Here is a 19,829-nt window from a genome sequence, read left to right as displayed (position 1 = left end):
CCAGATGAAAACTTGTTTTGGCAGTCTTAATATTTTTATCCAAATTTTTTTGGATATCCAGGCAGTATCGTATCTTCCTTATGAGATGTACATCCACAGCATTCTGCTTTAGAGGCATTAATTTTATCCTCAATGGAGCCATATAGAAACTTGCTATGGCTTTAATAAGCATTTTCCAATATACAGCGGTACCTCGGATTACATACGTTCAGGTTACATACGCTTCTGGTTATAGACTCCGCTAACCCAGAAATAGTGCTTCAGGTTAAGAACTTTGCTTCAGGATGAGAACAGAAATTGTGCTACGGCGGCGCGGCAGCAGCAGGAGGCCCCATTAGCTAAAGTGGTGCTTCAGGTTAAGAACAGTTTCAGGTTAAGAACGGACCTCCGGAATGAATTAAGTACTTAACCCGAGGTACCACTGTATCAGGGGCATGACCAGAGGCTAATGTGGGCCAAGAAGTGAGTGTCAATCGTAACCTTTGTACAGTCAGCTAGTTCCTGAACACACACCTCATAAACCCCTTCTAGATAAGCAAGAGATATAATAAAAGTTTAAGGACACATTCCAGCCATGTAAAAACACCCATGGGGGGTGTGACACAAGGCCTGAGGAAGTGGTACGCACCTTCATCAAAGTTTTTATATTCTTGTCAGATCAACTGTGTTGATATATTATACCTCTTATCTCATTTTTTCTATTTTCTCTTTGTTAATAATACTTCTAATCCACTTTCCTTCCTTAACATAATTCCTTCTCAATTTATTTTGGACCCAAAATTTCTCAACTGAAAATATTTGGAGTCTATTACCCCTTTCGTTCAATTAACTCTTGGTAGGCGGAGACATCATTACCTTGATTCAGTTGTTTTAATGTTGCCATTTCCTAATCATTCCCATTCTTTCCCCCAAATTAATCCACAATACTTCTGCACAAATCCCTTCCCACAGGGTCGCCGTAAGGCTCAATTCCTTTTTAAATTTGCATGTTGAAAATAGATTGCACTATAGGATGAGAAGCCCCAGCCACCTCTTATCCTCTTCCTTGCACCACAAAGATTCTTTAGATTCCTGTTAAGGTATTTTCCTAAATCAAACCAATCGGACATGTTCTTAATTGTGTTCTGTTTGAAAGCCGGTGTGATAAAGCGGTCAGAATGTTGGACTAGGAGCTGGGAGACTAGGGTTCAAATCCCCATTTGGACTCACTGGCTGGCCGTGGGCCGCTCACTGCCTCTCAGCCTAACCTTACAGCATTGTTGTGAGGTTTAAATGAGGAGCAAGGGAGCCACTACCTTGAGCTTATTGGAGAAAAGGCTATAAATGTAATCAATCAATAATACGGTATACCTAGTAATGCTATTCCCTTTATTATTTTACTAAGTTTGCTTTGCTACTCTCTGTCCATTAGAACATTTATATATACTTTCCCACTCCATCGATTGCTTTTCTGGCATTTTGAAAGAATCACAGAATTGTAGACTTGGAGGGGTCCATGAGGGTCATCTAGTCCAAGCCCCTGCAATGCAGGAATCTTTTGCCCAACCTGGATCTGAACCCACGACCCTGAGATTAACAGCCTCCTGCTCTACTGATTAGAGTTATCCCAGCTTCCTCAATATATACTTCTACAGACCCAGGGGATATTTAAATAAGTCTTTTTGGGTTGCCCTTTACCAATGGATTACAAATTAATTGGAATTCTGTGTTCTCATCTACATGTTCACCCTATTTCCAAATACCTCACTGTGCAGCGTCGGCTGCTTGGCAAGGTTTATCTGCCTTCCTGATGGCCTGTGGGTTTCTCTTACGCGGCCACCTGAAACCTTAACACTGGCCGCTTCATTTTAAGCAACTGCGGATTTTAGCCACAGGAAGGTAGATTTAGGTAAACAAACTCCCTTGCCCGCAAAGCTAAGAAGATGCTTGCGAAAATGCCGGGGTGGGGTGGGAGGAGAGGAAGGACTTCCCCAGAAAGTTTAGGCAGAAATCTACCAGGAAGGAGCCTGTGTAGTTGCACAATTCTGCCCCCCACAAGGAAAGGGTGGAAACAAATGTTTGAGTGAGCAAGCCTTGTTTTCGCTTCTTGCTTAGCAACTCGGATCCCCGGCTAGAAAGCGGAACCAAACCTCTGCGCCGGGCTTTGCGCGCCTTTCGCTCCTGCGCTTGCAGAATCCAGGCCCTGCTCTCTCTCTCTCTCTCTCTGGCTCCACCCTGCCCACTGGTGCACCTGCTCGCCTCCATCATCGCTCTGCATTTCCATGGTACCCAAGCGCCACCCCGGACTCCATCTCCCGACATGCAAGCGGCAGGCCTGCTGCCAGCAGCGGCGGGCCAATGAGGCGCGAGCGGGGCGGGGGCCAAACCGGCGTCGCCGCCGCGGCTGCTGCCTTTCTCTGCTGCGCCTCTGCTGCGAAGAGCCAGAAGCCTCGCTGCCGGAGCTGAGCGATGGAGCGTCGTCTCAGCGCTGCCCGCGCCGCCTGGTTCTGAGCTCCAGGCCCTGCCCAGACCCTCGCCCGCCCCAGCCCGTTTCCCTGGTGTAAATCCCCATCAATGAGGTTCTTCCGTCTCACCTTCAAGTGCTTTGTGGATTGCTTCTGAGACGGCGCCGAGATCCCCTCCCAAGACCCGGAGCCAGCTTTCCCGACACCCGACACCCGTCTCAGCCTCCTGCCCGCTAGCCCAGTGTGCCAATGGCTCCAGTGCCCACCGAGACCTGCTCAGGTAAGCGCCGGCTTGGCATCGGAAATAGGGCCGGGTTGCATTCCGGGGTGTGGGGTTTCAGGGAGTCCTCGGTTCTCCTACCCTGCTTCCCGCTGTGGATGGGCTCAGGTAAGTAGCAGCCCGGCTGCGTGCCACCTGCGAAGCATCACTGGCGACCCATCAGTGGCGACCCAGGTGAACAGAGCAGTGCCCCATCTCGACTCCGGACTGAGACTTAGCACAATAGACTCTGCTTTCAAATGCTGCCATCACCGAGCCTCCTGAGATGGATGGGTTCAAGCAGCTGGGCTGTATCCGCCTTTTGCCCCTCCGGCATCTCTCCCTGCCTTGTGCCAGAAGTAAGTCCTGTCTCTGCCAAGGTGTTCCTGCTCATTGCCTCTCTCCTCTCTCTGCCAGGATGCCCTGTGCTTTGCGGCTTTCCGTGCTGTGCCCGGGGCACACACTTTATGTACTTTATGGCTCTCTCCCTTTCTCCATTATTTCCCCCTCTCCTTTGGAAGGCAGGAGTGGCGGCAGGAGGTTGAATCAGAGTTAGGGATTCTTTTGAATACAGAACCGGGAGGGTGAGTATTCCAGGGGAACTCATGTGGAGTCAATGGGCTATGGACTCAGGGCGTGTAGTCTAAAGCAGCAGCAGCCTCCAGCTTTTTCAGACCCCTTTAACCAAAACGTGCGTTTGGAGACCGATTTCTTATTGTTAAATTTATCTTTATACCACATATTTATTTCTGTGGTGGTGGATCTGCTGTCCTGTGACCCACCTTTAATCACCAGTGCACTACAGTTGCCATTTGGCACTGAATGCCCACATGTCCGAAGCACGTATCCTGCTTGCGGGTTCCCCATAAGGGGAGTCTGGTTGGTCCCTGGGAAAACAGGGTGCTGGAGTAGATGGGCCACTGGCGCTGATCCAGCAGGATCCTTCTTAGGTTCGTGTAAGCTGGTTCTCCAAGACGAGGGCAGCTGGCAAAAAGAAGAACTTGGAGGTTTCTCTGCATCAGCCCCTTATAAGGCAAAAACTCAGCTGGAGCAGAAGGTGTGTGTGTGTGTACATTTGTGTGAGAGAAAACAAGATTGTTTTGTGTGCAACCATCAACCGCCAATCACCTCCTCCCTGCCCTCATTCCTTTTTATTGAGAAAGCATGTGCTCTTTGTAGCATTGCCCAAGAGAATGCCCGTGAGTGGTGCCAACTAAGTGGCTGATCTGTACCCAGGCGAGGGAGGGGGGGTAGGCAAAGGGTGTCCGGCAGCCTCAGCCCCACAAGTGGGGAGGATTAGCTCCGTCACATGCCAGGGCCTTGGACGCACGTTGGCTGTGGGGGGAGGGAAGCCAGACAACGAGGAAAAGGGGCTTTGTGTCTGGCCTGTTGTTTGCTGCTTTGCTCTGCTCACAACTCTTGTCTCTTCTGGGGGCTTTTTGTTGTTGCTGCTGTTGAAAACGGGTCATCCGCACCCTCCGCCCTGGTTTTGCAGAGGCTGCTCAACACAAAAGGAGATTTTCGGGGCTTTCCCCAGGGCGAGGTTCTTTTCTTTGAGGAATTTGGGTTGCCCATAGAGCAGGGCTGGCGACAGCAAGAGTTTCGATGGTGCTGGAAAACACCCTTTCCAGTGCAGACCCCCACGTTTCTCCTATGAGCTTCTTTGCTGGCTAGAAGGAAGGGGAGAGGAGCCGGCTAACTCTCTCTTCGGCTCTGTACACACCACACATTCAAAGTGCAGTCCCCCAAAATCCTGGGAACTGCAGTGGGCCCTGGGAATTATATGCCCAAGAGGTAAACTGCGGTTCCCACAATTGTTTGGGGTGAAATAGTATGCTTTAAATGTGCTTTGCGTGTATGGAGCGTACGCAGCCTTTATTTCGGTGGCTTCAGAAAGAAAGAAGGAAGGGAAAAGGGATCCCACCCACCCCGCAGCTCATTGGGGGTGGGGGAAATGGAAACCGCCATGTGCAACAGCCCAGTATGCACTTCAGTGTGTGTGTATGCATGTGTGCAAACCCATTGTGAGCGTGATTCCTGATGTGCGGGTTCCTGTGACTCCCTCTGCATGTGTATGAATGTGTGGATTCAGCATCGCTGCCTAGTGGGTGACTCACCACCCTGCATTGTGACGTCGAAACTAGGACTCCAGAATGAGAGAGGGTGGGTTTTTGTGTGTGTTTCCTCCCCCCCCCCCCGCCGCCTTTAAAGGGTTTTGCTCATTATATAAAAGGTAGGCCTGGAAAATTCCTGCCTTCGTTGAGCCGCCCAAGTGTTTCTGAAGTACTTGGCGCTCGAAGAAACGAAAAAGCAGAGATGGGCCTCAAAGGGCAGGCAGTGATGCCAAGCTAGCTCCTTGGCACAGGCAGAGGCATTGATTTTCGACCTGGGAAACGAGTGCCACTCCTGCCCTGGCCAGGCCAGGGAAGCAAGAGGCTCCAGAGCAAAGCCATAGCATTAGGGGGAGTCATTTTACCCACTGCTGGAACCCGCAGGAGAAGGTGAGAGCTCTTGTGATCTGGTCCTGCTTGCAGGTTTCCCACAGGTTTCTGGTTGGCCACTCTGACAACTATTAACACTGATCAGAATGCTTACATCACCTGTAACTCTATATGAAAAGGATTAGGGCAAGGGGCAGGGTGGTGCACTACCCAAGTGATGCTGCAGCACCCAGATGTTCTAAGGCAGCAGCTAGAGGCACCAAAATGTCACAAGCTATAGACTCAGATGAGACCTCAGAGACTGCCTAGTTCAGCTCTCTCTGCTCCACGCGGGACCTGCAATACCTGGATGCGGCCACTGCGTCCCTAACAGGTGGGTGTCCAGCCTCTGCTTCATTGCCTCCATCGGAGGAGAGCCCACCCACCTCCCAAAGTGGACTGTTCCATTGTTGAACAGCTTGCACCAGTTCGTTGCTCCTAACTCTTTTAGCTGAATTCTGCTTCCTGGCAATTAACACTGGCTGGTTCTGGTCCTGCCCTCCGGAGCGACAGAGAGCAAATTCCTCCCAACTTCTGTGGGGCAGCCTGTTAGATATTCGAAGATGGCCATCATGTCTCGTGGAGTCTTCTCTTCTCCAGGTTATAAACTTACCCAACTTTTTTTCAGCCGTTCTTCTTTGTTTCCAGGACCCCTTGTATTTTTCTGGGTCATCCTTTCAACTGACCAATTTCTGTCTTACAATGTGGCAACCAGAACTGTATTTTAGGCACAGTCTGACCAGTGCAGACTAAGAGTAGAACTATTGCTCCTCGTGATCTGTTAATGCAACCTATGTGAATGCATTCGCTTTTTACGCCGTTGTGTCTCACCGCTGGCTCATGCTTAGCTCACAATAATCTAAGATGCTTACCCTATTTTTTTGCTCTATAAGACTCACTTTTTCCCTCCTAAAATGTAAGGGGAAATGTGTGTGTGCGTCTTATGGAGCGAATGCAGGCTGCGCAGCTATCCCAGAAGCCAGAACAGCAAGAGAGATCACTGCTTTCGCTGCGCAGCGATCCCTCTTGCTGTTCTGGCTTCTGGGATTTGGAATATTTTTTTTCTTGTTTTCCTCCTCCAAAAACTAGGTGCGTCTTGTGGTCTGGTGCATCTTATAGAGCGAAAAATATGGTAAATCCTTTCCAACTGCTTTGATACAAAGCTAGGTCTCTCTTCTCAAACCCACCAACCTCACCCAGCCCCAATCCTGTATTTTTGCTTATTGATTCTTAGTACCTATTTCTATTGAATTTCTATTGCATTTCATCTTGTTGGATTTGGCCTGGCGTTCTAGCCTGTTGAGGTCTTTTTAAGACTTGGCTCTGACTTTTAGGGCATTAGCTTCTCCTCTGTGCTTTGTGCCATACGCTGATTTGATAAGCTACTCCTTCGCCCAAGCCGTTTATAAAGATGTTTAGCAGCACAGGACCTTAAGACAGAGAGCTGTGTGGTACTCAAGACCTTGCTGCAGGCTGATGCAGTGTTATCCATGAGCAACTCGCTGGGTACGGCTGAAGGTTGCTAAGGTATAACTAACCCATAGTAAGTGATCTTGCAAAAGACACTCAGGAAAGGGTGAGCTTCCGTGGATCATTAGGTTTCCTCCCTGAAGTATCTCTCCCAGCGTAAAAGCAAGCGCTGCTGTCCATTTGTATAATGAATAAAAACTAGGCAATTTACAGGCTGTGAAGAAAATAACTACTAAACAAGGACAAGCCACAAAAATGTTACAATACTAAATTTTGACCAACGCTCATGTCTTTTTATTTCTTTGTCATGCGTTACGTACTGTTTTACTGGTATTTGTATGCCAAAAACGAAACAATACATTTCTGGAAAAGAAAAAGTGGAGGAGGACATTCTTTCAGATGGCTCCTGAACCTTCCAGGTTCTGTTTCGTGTTGAAATTTTAAGTTTCTAGTCCTGTTGGTGGCAGAGATAAATGTGAAAGTTGGGTGGCAAAAAGTAGGAAACCGGAATTAAGGAGACATGCTCAAAAGGAGGAAGCTCAGGTTAATTTTCCTTTTCAGCCATAGATTGAGATTGTTCAAAAGCTGGCTTGATGCCCTGCACCTATTGGCTGATTTGACTAATCCTTTGTTCTTTGCCTCGACAGAGGGCAGTGGGTGCTCAGAGCTGGCTGAGGCAGAGGGTGCCGAGGCGACTGGTGGCACAGCAGAGTCCAGCCATGAAGGGAGAGCCATCACTGCCCCTCTGGTGGTACCCATGGGCCCCGGGAAGCTGCCCGTTCCTGAGCGGGAGACCTGGACCCGGCAGATGGATTTCATCATGTCCTGTGTTGGCTTTGCTGTGGGGCTGGGCAATGTCTGGCGCTTCCCATACCTCTGCTACAAGAATGGAGGAGGTGAGGAGGTGGCCACGGGGGGGGGGGGAGGGACCAGGTTGGGTGGGTGAGAGCGGGTGTCTAAACTGAGGGCGAGAAGACTCTGAAAATGGACACTCTTTTTTGGAGGAAGTAAAGAATTTGAGCTTGGAGCTGATCTGGGAAGAGGTAGCTTCTATTGACTTGCAAGGAGCAAAATCATCCTGGTACCCTGTAGTACCTAACCCATTTTTTGCTGCTCCTATGGCCATAACATCAGCTTCCCTATTCTGTGTCCTGTCGCATTTTGTGGGTAGCTTCTTCTGTTCACTTCTGGTTAGCCTGGGTCAATGCAGATGAGAATTTGTTTTCATCCCTAAGTGGCAGAAGACCACTGCAAGAATACAAATATGTGTGAGGTCTGTCAGTAGCAAGTGGTGTATGGGATTTTTAATTTTTATTATTATTACTTTTATTAGTATTCTCCACACACACACACACACACACACACACACACACAAAAACAATGAAAAATAACAAAACACAAAAACAAGCATACAAAAACCCCCACAAATCCAAATCTTACAAATTAATAATATAAACACTAAAAAGAAAAATAAACGTTGACTTCCACCAATCCCATAGCACCTCCTTTACCTCTCATTGTGTCTTCCTGTTTTCCTTATCATCTCTATCCTAGCATCTAGATATAAATCCCTCTTTTTTATCCTTTCACTTCACAAGGTTATTCCAGACTCAGCCAGATTTCTCTCCTCGAATCTTGGCTTTTAAGGTATTCATTTAGGCACTCCCATTCTTTTTTCATTTTACCATGTGCATTTTATCATGTGCTTGAACTTGACACAGAAGCTGCATAGAATCATAGAACTGTAGAGTTGGAAAGGGACCCCAAGGGCTATCTAGTCCAGCCCCCTGCAATGCAGGAATCTCAGCTCAAGCATCCATGACAAATGACCATCCATCCTCTGCTTAGTAAGGAGAGCCCACAACTTCCCGAGGGAGACGGCGAGGAGCATGACAACATTCTCTCTTCTGCCTGTGAATATGCTCACAGCCTAACTAGTTCCATGCACCGTTAGCAGTGTGCTAAGCTACCACTTGGTAAATAATCATGGGGCTATATCCAGCCAAGTTTTGTTCAGAGTAGACCTGTTGAAATTAATGAACCGAAGTTAGTCACATCTATTAACTTCAGTGGATCTACTCCGAGTAGGACGAGCATCGGCTGCAGCCCCACCTGCCCAGGCAACGTATACCCTCGGATTGTGACTTTTGCAGCTGCAAAATTTTGCACCATCCCTGAAATGTGCCTAATCCCTAACTGTGCGTTATTTCTAATTGGGACCTGGTTAAGTAAGTAAGGCTGGAGACAAACAGTCATTTTTAAGAGGTAAGAAAGTGACTCAATTGACTTTATCCCACTGTCAGATCTGGAAACTTTTTTTTAAAAAAACCCCACTCTACAAAATCCTTTTATCAGAGAAGAAAAAAGTGAGACACATGCATATACTTTTGAGCAAAACTCTTTCTTTCAAATTGCTTCTAACTCTCCAAGAATTGCAAGGCTCTGGCCCAGAGATGGGAAACCTCTGCTTCTCCAGTTGTTACAGGACTCAAGCAGCCCTGACCAGCATGACCAGTCAAAGCTGATGGGAGCAGTAGTGGTTCCTCTAGCCGACATCCCTCTTTTTCCTGAGAACCTTACTTTTCATTCCATGTGGAAATGGAAAACTGGGATAACTCTGCACATGCTCAGAGGCATCATTCTGTATTGTTGCTCTGCTTCTCTTAGACCCAGTGCTGAAATCAGATTCCTTAGCTGAGCCTTCTGATTCAGTCCTGGATTCTGAATTGTGGTGCTCCTGCTCCTTTCTGCTCTTATTCCTCCATGTGGGACCTTAATGGCTTTCCTTCCACCCTGTACTCATCTCTCATGGCCACTGGGAAAAGCATAACCCACATACCCAGCTGAGGAAGTGTGTGTGTGCAGCATCACATGATGTTCCAGAGGGTGGGAAGGAGGGGAGAGCGAAGGAGCTGCTGTGGACACTCATTGGCTCATTGACTTCTCAAACCTTAGCCGGGTGGGAAGATTAGTCTCAGTTCAATGAGACCAGATGAGCGAATCTGATTTTGCAAGCGGATTCTGTGCTGCCGAGCTGAACAGTCTGGGATGCTTTTCTTTCAAAGGGTTTTGTAACACAAGAAAGGGGGGGGGGGAAACACACTCCATCTCCAGCAGTGTCTGAAAGTATAGCAGGCATCCCTACCCACAGATGCAAAACTGCTATGGAAATCATCAGATGAATCATTCTGTGCCCCCGCTGATTTATTTCATCCATGTAGTGAGCAACGCAATTCAAACTGGGTTTATGTATAACCTGCATCGAAAATAGCCAATGGGGGGAATAACATAGAGGAGATAAAATCGAGGCCATGTGACTACAGAACTAGCAGAGTGAAACAAACCACCTTTAAAGGCCACTGGGTCCGTGGATGTTAGCCATGGAGAATTCACTTGAAAACGGAGCAGTATGAATACTGGGTCCCAGGCCTTGTCCATTGGTTTGTGTCCATAGGATTCAGTTTCTAGGACACAGAAGCAGATGCTCAAGAAAGGATTGCTTGCAGTGGATGCCAGGGAATGCCTTCAGTACTAGAAGGTAAAAGTAAAGGGACCCCTGACTATTAGGTCCAGTCGTGGCCGACTCTGGGGTTGCGGTGCTCATCTTGCTTTATTGGCCGAGGGAGCCGGCGTTCAGCTTCCGGGTCATGTGGCCAGCATGACTAAGCCGCTTCTGGCGAACCAGAGCAGCACACGGAAACGGCGTTTACCTTCCCGCTGGAGCGGTACCTATTTATCTACTTGCACTTTGATGTGCTTTCGAACTGCTAGGTTGGCAGGAGCAGGGACCGAGCAACGGGAGCTCACCCCGTCATGGGGATTCGAACCTCCGACCTTCTGATCGGCAAGTCCTAGGCTCTGTGGTTTAACCCACAGCGCCACCCACGTCCCTTTCAGTGCTAGAAGCTCACATGCAAACAGGACTCCTCCTGTCAACCTGTTTGTTGAGCATTCATCCTGGTTTTGCTTGCGGACAGCTTACCTGGAGGTGGTTAGATGATGTCTTGTCCTTAATGAGGCTTTGTTCTGGTGGGTTGATTGATTTGAAGTATTTGTAACACGCTCTTCATTGAATATTTTCAATCCCAGAGCAGGGAAGAAGCAAAAAACAACAAGTAAAGATATACAGTGGGGAAATAGCAATATACAAAAATTACATACATATTTTTAAGAATTCTTGACATTGGTTTTAGAATGGGTAAAGCAGGTTTTACTGTTTTTAGAGTTTCTTTGTTTTCAGAACCTGAGTTTGTGTGTCTTGTATGCTGCTTCTGATGGCTTCGTGCTATGAAACTGAGCCTCACTTAGCTTGAGGGCAGGGAATCTGCAGAAGGTCTCAGATTCAATCTTTTGTGTATCCTTGTAGGACATTTTCCTTTTGCCTGGAATGCTGGAGAACTGCTGCAAATTAGTGTTGACAGTGCTAGGCTAGAGAGGTTAGATAGATGCTCCTAAATGTACAAGAACCCATTGCGGAAGTAAACAGGAGCTAGGGATCAACATCCCCACCCCACCCTGTATAGCAGGTTGGTGAACAACAAGGGAGAGAAAGCCATGATTCCTGCACTACAGGGGTTGGACTAGATGACCCTTAGGGTCCCTCCCAACCCTGTAATTCTATGAAAATGGGGGAAAACTCTCAGGATCTGACTCCTTTGGGTCCACATTTCTCCTAGCATCCGTATGAAACTGCTGAGCCGGACCAGCTACTTTTTATTTAATTTATTCATTTAATTAATTGGGTTGTTTCCCTTCACTGTTCTGTACAATTTATACTCAAACCAGCTCACCAAAAATAAACCCTCTAAAAATATCTTAACAATGAGATGATTTAAAAGCGGGGGTGGGGGTGAGGGAATGGCACAGTTTATGTGCAATTAAGATGACAGCGGCACAGAGCGAAAGATTCAAAACAGAGCAGAAGACTAACCATGGCTACTCGGAAGGAGGCTTACTCCTAGATAAGTGGGGTTAGGAGTATAGTCCTCTAAGTGGGTGTCAAACACACACAAAAAGAGAGTGAGGATGACAGAACTCTCCTGGGAGGGGTTTCCAGAGTTTTAAGGGGTCACCACCAAAAAGGCCCCGTCTCTCATACCCCTCTGCAGTGCTTCTTACAGCAACAGGGCTGACTCCCGATTTCTGCACAGGTGTGTTCCTGATTCCGTATCTACTAATCGTCGTTGTCGGGGGGATCCCCGTCTTCTTCCTGGAGGTGGCCCTTGGGCAGTTTATGAAGCAAGGTGGGATCTCTGCCTGGAACATCGCCCCACTCTTCAAAGGTAAAAAGGCTTGGAATGTGAACCGCATAATAAGCAGGCTATGCTTAGGAGCCACTTAGGAGTTGCTGCCAGGGAAAAGGCATATTCTCAGGGCCGGCTTTAGGCTTTTGAGTGCACTAGGCCCAAGAGATACCTGCAATGTGCCTACCTCCTTGCTTTTGGGCCCAATCCATACAGCCTTGCAGACGGAGAGAGCCCGTTGGGAGCAGTGAGGCCCTTTGAAGTTGTGTGGCCTCTGCAGGGGCCCAACACTGGACTTAGGTACCGTATTTTTTGCTCTATGAGACGCACCAGACCACAAGACACACCTAGTTTTTGGAGGAGGAAAACAAGAAGAAAAATATTCTGAATCCCAGAAGCCAGAACAGCAAGAGGGATCACTGCGCAGTGAAAGCAGCAATCCCTCTTGCTGTTCCGGCTTCTGGGATAGCTGCGCAGCCTGCATTTGCTCCATAAGATGCACACACATTTCCCCTTACTTTTTAGGAGGGAAAAAATGAGTCTTATAGAGCAAAAAATACAGTAGCTCAAGAGAGTCTCCTACCAGAGCAGAGGCTTTTCCATTTGCGCTCTTTGGGTCCCCAGCGTGACATAGAGGCGTATTAGGGTTTCAGTAACAAGAGACATGTTTGCTTGAAATAATGTCCTTCCTAACCAACCTACCCCCACCCCCAAAAAAACATTCAGATTTAGGAAAACGTCAAGGGCTCTAAGAATGTGCTCTCATGTAACCTGGGGCATGGCTTGAATTATATAGGGGCTGAGTGGGAGGCTGCCCCCTTTTGTGGCTGCCACCCCCTCAGCCAGGCCTGTGCAGAGTGTGGGGGGCAACAGGGAACACTTGCCCCAGGCCTTAGAGGGCTAAGCTGGCTGGGGGAACTCCAGCAGGGACCAGCTGCTTTTTTGAGTTTATAACAAGACTCCCACGCCAGGCCTCAGACAAGCTGGGCCTCAGACAATGAGGCAGTTACAGTTTGCAGAGGGAGTCTGTCAAGTGTGGATTTCAGCATGCCTTCCTGTGTGTCATTTGAGCCGTGCTGAACAGCTCAAACAAGGCTTGCCCTTCAGGGAAGAAGCCCCCACATCGACTTGTCTGCCAAGGAACCTTGCACGGGGATTCCAGGGTGGATGCCTGGCTGGGGCTGGGGACTCGTTGGTTCAGTGTGGAAACTCCTCCCTGGAAGGCCTGGCAACCATTTCGACAGGCCAAGGATGGGGAAACATCAGTGGCGCTCCAAATGTTGCGCTGCACTTCCCTCCAACTTTAAGCCTGGGCCGTTGGCTGGCTGGGGCCGGAGTGCAACCAGACTACCTCCGTCCTTGCTGTGGAAGAACTAGCACAGCCCTGAAAAGGAGCAGCAGAGAGGCCCTTTACTAAGCAGCGGCTTGGAGGATGGACTCCTCCCTTTGAGTTAATGGAGAGGGTGGGGTGTAGACACAGGACTGAGTCTGCCTGTGAGTGGAGAATCCCCTTTCGCTACCACTGATTTTGTCACTTCTCAATACTAGCCACCTGCAATTCCCCACCCCTCCAACATTGCATCGTGTATTATTATTGTTGTTGTTATTATTATTATATTTTATTTATACCCCGCCCTCCCCAGCCAAGACCGGGCTCAGGGCGGCTAACACCAAATATAAAAACAATTGATTGAAATACAGCTTAAAAAACAAGATTAAAATGCAACGTTAAAATGCAGCCTCATTTCAGTGGAAACGCAATCAAAAACTTTTTTTGGGGATGAAAACCTCAAGTCTTCACCAAGGCTAACTATCCAGACTGGGCCTACAGAGCTGGGCCTACACCAGCAAGCGCGGCAGCTTCCCAGGCATATAGATAAGGCTACACTAGCAGAACTGGGTTTTTGGGGAGGGGGGCAGGAGACGGACATGGCAGATGAGGCGAAAGGGCTGGCAGCAACGGCTGTGCACTCGGTAAATGCGTTTTGACGCATGGCCTGAAATGCCTCATATCCAGCCCTCTACGTACATTAGCAGTCAGGGTAACGTGGGGCTACCGCAGGGCTGTGAGGATTCTGCCGACACGTTGAATAATGTATTGGATGAAGAATTCAGAGCAAGTTTTAAAGCCCTTAAGGTTATTTCAGGACGTGGTGCCGGGAAGCTTGAAAGCGTGTGGGCCATGTCTCTTGTGGGCTCAGAATTTGGACTGGGGGCTGAATGAGGAGCTGGGGCTTTGACAGAGTCTTGGCCTTCTGCTTCTTTGCAGAATAAAGTGTGCAGATAAGGTAAACGGATGCTTCGTTTGTATATGAAGACACTCCTCTTTGTCCTGGCTTTTGACACATGAGATTGTTGGCTATTTGCAGATTAGTTGCACTGCAGAAAGCTTGCTGGGGAGACCGCATATTCAAGAAACGCACAATAACCTTAGCTCGGTTGTAATAACAAAAACAAAAACTCCTTCTACATTAATTATATCAATAAGCATGACCCATTCACCAACCCAACCACCAGGGTACTGAGAGAGCTAGGTGCTGCTCTTTATATACTATACCCAACAGCTTAATTAACATAATTTAACAGCACTTTCTATACTGCTTCACAGCTGTAAAACTAGGTCACGTTATTTGCTCTGGCCCTTCAAGAAATACACATCTTGTGGAACAATAATGAACCTTCAAATTTAAAGAGACCATTCAGCAGAGATAATTTATTTTTGGGACCTACCTTATTTTTGTGAGCGATAGAAAGTTGCTTTAAACGGTTTTTAAAAGTTGTGTTTTAATTGTAGTAACACCCTGGGACCTTAGTGCGAAGGGCAGGCAATGAATAACAGCAACAACAACAACATGTAGGCTATACAGTTGAGCTTCCCATGGTGAGGAATTAAGGTTTCCCTGGCACAGATTTCCCCCCTCTGCTCCCCAGTAGAGTCTATGCCGCCTTCGCTATCAGCTGTGCAGCTCAGCCAGAAAGTTGTCATGGAAGAAGAAGGTGGAGTTGGGCAGGGCTTAGGCCCAGTCTGCGCATGCAGCACAGTGAGGTTGTGGGGTGTTGGAAGTGCCAGAACGGACTGTATCTCAGTGGCACCCAGAAGGTACCAGGTTCAATCCCTGACGTATCCAAGTCTAATACCTGGGGATGTGGCCTGCCTGAAATTCTGGAGAGCTTCTGCCAGTCAGTGTGGACAGTACTGAGGTAGATGGACCAACGATCTGAATTTGGTGCAAGCAGCTGTCAATGGATCTCAGGCTGTCAGTGAGGGACCACCCCACTTCCTTGTTTTTTTTTAAAAAAACAAAAAACCAGGAGATGGAAAACAGTGCTTATTTTCTATTTGCAGGGAGGTCTTCCCTTTCCTTTCACGTAAGGGAGCATTCAAGATATGATCTCTCACCTGGAAGGTAAAGTGGTACATTCTGCTCTACCACGCTGGGGCTCTACCACTTCATTCTCACTGCATGCCCGAGCCAGGCCTTGGTGGGAATTGAACATGCTGCCCTTCCCTCAGGAAGAAGCGCATGCCTCCTCCCCTTTCCCCTGAGCCAGCCTCTGACCATCTCGTTTCTCCCTAGGCCTGGGCCTGGCCTCTATGGTCATTGTCTTCTTCTGCAACTCTTACTACATCATGATCCTCGTCTGGGGCCTTTTCTACCTGGTGCACTCGCTGACGGAAACCCTGCCCTGGGCCACCTGCGGCCACTCCTGGAACACCCCCCAGTGCACGGAGCTCTTTGGCCTGGGCGGCTGCGACATTAACAGCACCGCCGCCACCAACAGCAGCACTGCCAGAAACTGCAGCAACCTGGCTGACCAGCGTTCGCCCATCATAGAGTTCTGGGAGTGAGTGGGTGCTAGTTCCCTAGAGGGATACCTGGATGTTGGTCTCTTGGGGGGCGATGCGGTGTGGGGCCTGCAGGAAAGGTTCCTGAATTCACAGGGTCAGGTGGGGAAGAATAAGGGGAGACCGGAAAGTGAGGGAGAGGAATGGTGCAGACAAGAAGGGGGTCCTACACATTTTGGCACCTGAGGCGGAAAATTCAAAGGGTGCTATCCATGGTGATAAAAAAGACAGTATATGATTTATATACATTGATTATTTACTAATATTGTTTATTCATCACCTTCCGCACACTTTCAAGATGATGTACAAAATATAATAAAAAACAGCTTTAAAAATACAGTGGTACCTTGGGTTACATACGCTTCAGGTTACAGACTCCGCTAACCCAGAAATAGTGCTTCAGGTTAAGAACATTGCTTCAGAATGAGAACAGAAATTGTGCTCCAGCGGCGCGGCGGCAGCAGGAGGCCCCATTAGCTAAAGTGGTGCTTCAGGTTAAGAACAGTTTCAGGTTAAGTACAGACCTCTGGAACGAATTAAGTACTTAACCTGAGGTACCACTTTAGCCCAGAAAATAACAGCAGATAAATTTAAAAACAACAGAAAGAAGACACCCATTGCGGGGCCCCTTTTTAAAATATTATATCAATTATATTTACAAAAATTATTGACTATTTGCTGCCTTTTAATGGTACCCGAAATCTGTCATCTGAAGTGAGGTGCTTCATTTAGTTAGTTGTTTAAATCGTTTATAACTCACTTAATATTTTGAATATCTCTAGAGCAATGACTAATGGTAGAGTCAGTGCTAGATAAGGACAGGGGCAAATGGTTTTTCTTCTTGTCTTCCTCATGCTCAAGCTGCAGCCCCTGCTAATTCCCCTCTCCACTTCCTCTCCCACCTCTTAGGAACAAGGTGCTGCGGATTTCGGGGGATCTGGGTGAACCGGGAGAGCTCAGCTGGCAGCTGATCCTCTGCCTGCTCACGACTTGGGTCATTGTCTATTTCTGCATCTGGAAGGGGGTCAAGTCAACTGGGAAGGTAATGGGTCTTCCTTTAAAAGTGTGTGTGCATGTTACTGTGGGGGAAGCTTCTGAGGAAGTATAGAAAAAAGTCAGTTATGGCATCAGGGCAGGACTTTAGGGCAGATGCTCAGGACTATGCTCATCAGGACAGCCCTCCAAATGTAGCAGGGCTGCCATAACACATTTTGAAGTAAACAATACACAATACCACCTAAAGCAGCCTCAGGTGGGGAGCCCCAGGCACCTGGGGGGGCTGAACGTTCCCATCCAGGCATCTCAATTTGACCATCAAGACTCGCCAGTCTGCCCTCTGTGAGTGCTTTTGGCTGCCTGGATTATGCCCTTGAATAGTGCTAATGCCTCTTTGGGGTTTTTTTTTTTAAATAAGAATTCATTACAGTTTTTTCATTATACAATAAGATAAAAGAAAATAATCTAAATAAAAACAAAAACAGAGAAAGAGAAAATAAAACACCAAAGGAAAACCAAAAAAATAAAAGGGGGGGAAAGAGGGAAAGACTTCCAATTTTCCATCTGTCAGTTACATAAAAGAAATTATTCAAAATGCTTTTTGGAGCTGGCCGACCTGACCGGAAGAATCCGCGAAGAGAAAGAGGAGGAGTACCAAGAAGAATGGAAGAAAGTTAAGGAGTATTTAGTTAAATATTCTAAGATAACATAAGTAGAACTATTTGTAAGTACCAAATTGGCTTAGGAGTTACCGTAAATATGTTAAATTGCATAACGCTATGGATAGAAGTGAAAATGAAAAGAAAGAAAGATGTTAATTGACTAAGTTAATTTTATTTGAAAATAGTATTGGAAAACTGCTACAATGAGTTACATGGAAATTCAGCTAGGGGGATTTGAGGAAGTCATCTAACAATGAAATCAAAAGTGAGATTATAATAGCTAGGATAAATGTTTGTTTGTTTGTTTGTCTTTTTATATTGTAATGTTTTTCTTTTATGTTTGCTATAAATTTGGAAAACCAATAAAAATAATTGGGGGGGAAAAAGAAATTATTCAAAATATCCACTCTAGAATGACATCCAGCAATTCTACTTTCTGTTAGGTAATATTTTCCCAATCTTCCCAGCCAAATGTCTCAGACTAATCCATTTTCCTTTTACACAAAAAAGTCCAAAAGTGCTTCTCTATTTATTAATAATTTCAGCAATAGCTTTTCCCTAACCAAAACCTATCAACTTTGTCTCTAGTAATTTCAACTACGATTCCTCCATATTAATAATACGACGAAAACGCCTCGTTTGATGGATGGAGAGATGGGTGTGTCTGACTTTTGCGGGGCTGCCATGTAGCCTGGCATGTGTGCAGCTGTTGCCCCGCCCACTATTCCCTCAGGCTCCACCCACCACTGGCATGTGGCCCCCTAAAGGTTCCCCATGAGGCCATGTGGACCTCAAGCTGAAAAGGGTTCCCCCACCTTTTAATTAGCACCCTTTCTCTCCCTAACCCATAATAAGCCTAAAGCCTAAAATTACGTTAACTGCTCCACTGATAACAAGTGTATATTGGCAATAATAACACAAAGGGAGCGCAATACGGTCACTAATGACGGATCCATCGGCATCTTAATGCTGAAATTTTTTATTTGTAGTTCAGAAACTGTAAGGGAAAAAAACTCCCAGCGAAGATAGAATCTGAGAACATGCTGTCACTTCCTCCTTCCGATTTAGCACTCGGGCCTTTAATAATAATTTTCTGGCGGTGGTTGCACCGTTGGTGTTTGCTGGAAGGCCAACCCCCACCCAGCCACACACGACGTCAGCTAGTAACTGTCATTATACAATTGCTGTGGTGAATGAAAAAAAGTTGCGTAAGCAGTGGTAAGAAAATACCGTTAAATACAAGCAAATGCAACTGGCGTCCTATCACATCTGGCATTAATTCTTTATGTGGATGGGAGTGAGACGTTATACGGCCAGTGCTCTTGTATCAGGTGACACCACAGTCGCCCTAATTTCTCCTTTGTGTGTGTGTGTGTTGCCTTTTGGGATGGGCGTTCTGAGCATCACAAGCGTTTCTTCTGTGAAATGCGCATTTTTGTGGTGCTCAACAAATAATTTCCTAGTGTGTCTCTGAGCCAAAAAGACACATTTTAAAAAATAAGTAAAGTACTTATACATTTCAAATATATACATTTCACTGATTTTACATTCATTTTGACATTTTAAAACTTGACTTCCTTCCCCCTCTTTCTACGATTCCTTAAATTAATTTGGATATTCAGAAGATAATAAATTTAACTTGCTCATTTAGTTATCTTCTTTATTTATATACTCTCACATAGCTGCAGGTTATTACAATAATCCTGCCAGTGTTTTTATCTGTTTACAACTTATCTGTAAATATTCAATAAACCATTTCCATTCTTTTATTAAAAAAAGGTTTGTTCCCTTGATTTCTTATTCTTCTGGTAAGTTTCGCCATTTCTGCATATTCCATAAGTTTTTGTATCCATTCTTCCTTTGCTGGAATGACTTCTTTCCATTTTTGGGCAAGTAACATTCTTGCTGCTGTAGTCGCGCACATTAATAAATTTCTATACAATTTAGGTAGTTCTATCCCTATAATTCACAGAAGAAAGGCTTCTGGGTTCTCCCCCCCCCATGTTATTTTAAACACCCTTTTCATTTCATTATATATCATTTCCCAGTAAAAAAGACACATTTTTTAACATGAGCCCCATCCCTTCCTCCTGCAGTCCAGGCACCCACACCTTGCAACCCACCAATCTGAATGCTGCCACTCAACACCCATGTGCAACAGCCCACCAGTGTGGTGCTGGCGATGTCCTAATAATAATATTGGAGGATGGATGGCGGCTAACAGATTGGGGTTGAATCCTGACAAGACAGAAGTACTGTTTTTGGGAGACAGGGGGCGGGTAGGTGTGGGGGACTCCCTGGTCCTGAATGGGGTAACTGTGCCCCTGAAGGACCAGATGAGCAGCCTGGGAGTCATTTTGGACCCACAGCTGTCCATGGAGGTGCAGGTTAATTCTGTGTCCAGGGCAGCTGTCTACCAGCTCCACCT

At 46.8% G+C, this 19,829-nt stretch overlaps 1 protein-coding gene across 4 annotated transcripts in view; it reads left to right on the top strand.

Annotated features, from left to right (window-relative positions):
• Window positions 1-2,396: 2,396 nt before the first annotated feature.
• Window positions 2,397-19,829, top strand: part of LOC309524757 (sodium- and chloride-dependent creatine transporter 1-like) — a 30,555-nt gene continuing 13,122 nt past the window's right edge. Inside the window, exons 1-5 of one of the 4 annotated variants that reach the window (XM_082209751.1) lie at window positions 2,397-2,724; window positions 7,301-7,549; window positions 11,804-11,935; window positions 15,475-15,742; window positions 16,653-16,785. In XM_082209751.1, coding sequence (XP_082065877.1) covers window positions 2,694-2,724; window positions 7,301-7,549; window positions 11,804-11,935; window positions 15,475-15,742; window positions 16,653-16,785 — 813 coding nt within the window. In that variant the 5' untranslated portion in view covers window positions 2,397-2,693. Of the gene's footprint in view, window positions 2,725-4,841; window positions 4,867-5,496; window positions 5,518-5,664; window positions 5,784-7,300; window positions 7,550-11,803; window positions 11,936-15,474; window positions 15,743-16,652; window positions 16,786-19,829 lie in introns of those variants that run through there. The other 3 variants (XM_082209752.1, XM_082209753.1, XM_082209750.1) reach the window with 3 other exon arrangements.

Source organism: Podarcis vaucheri (genome assembly GCF_965113315.1).
Source record: "Podarcis vaucheri genome assembly, chromosome: 2".
Classification (NCBI taxonomy): Eukaryota; Metazoa; Chordata; class Lepidosauria; order Squamata; family Lacertidae; genus Podarcis; species Podarcis vaucheri.
This window is presented reverse-complemented; position numbering and strand designations above follow the sequence as displayed.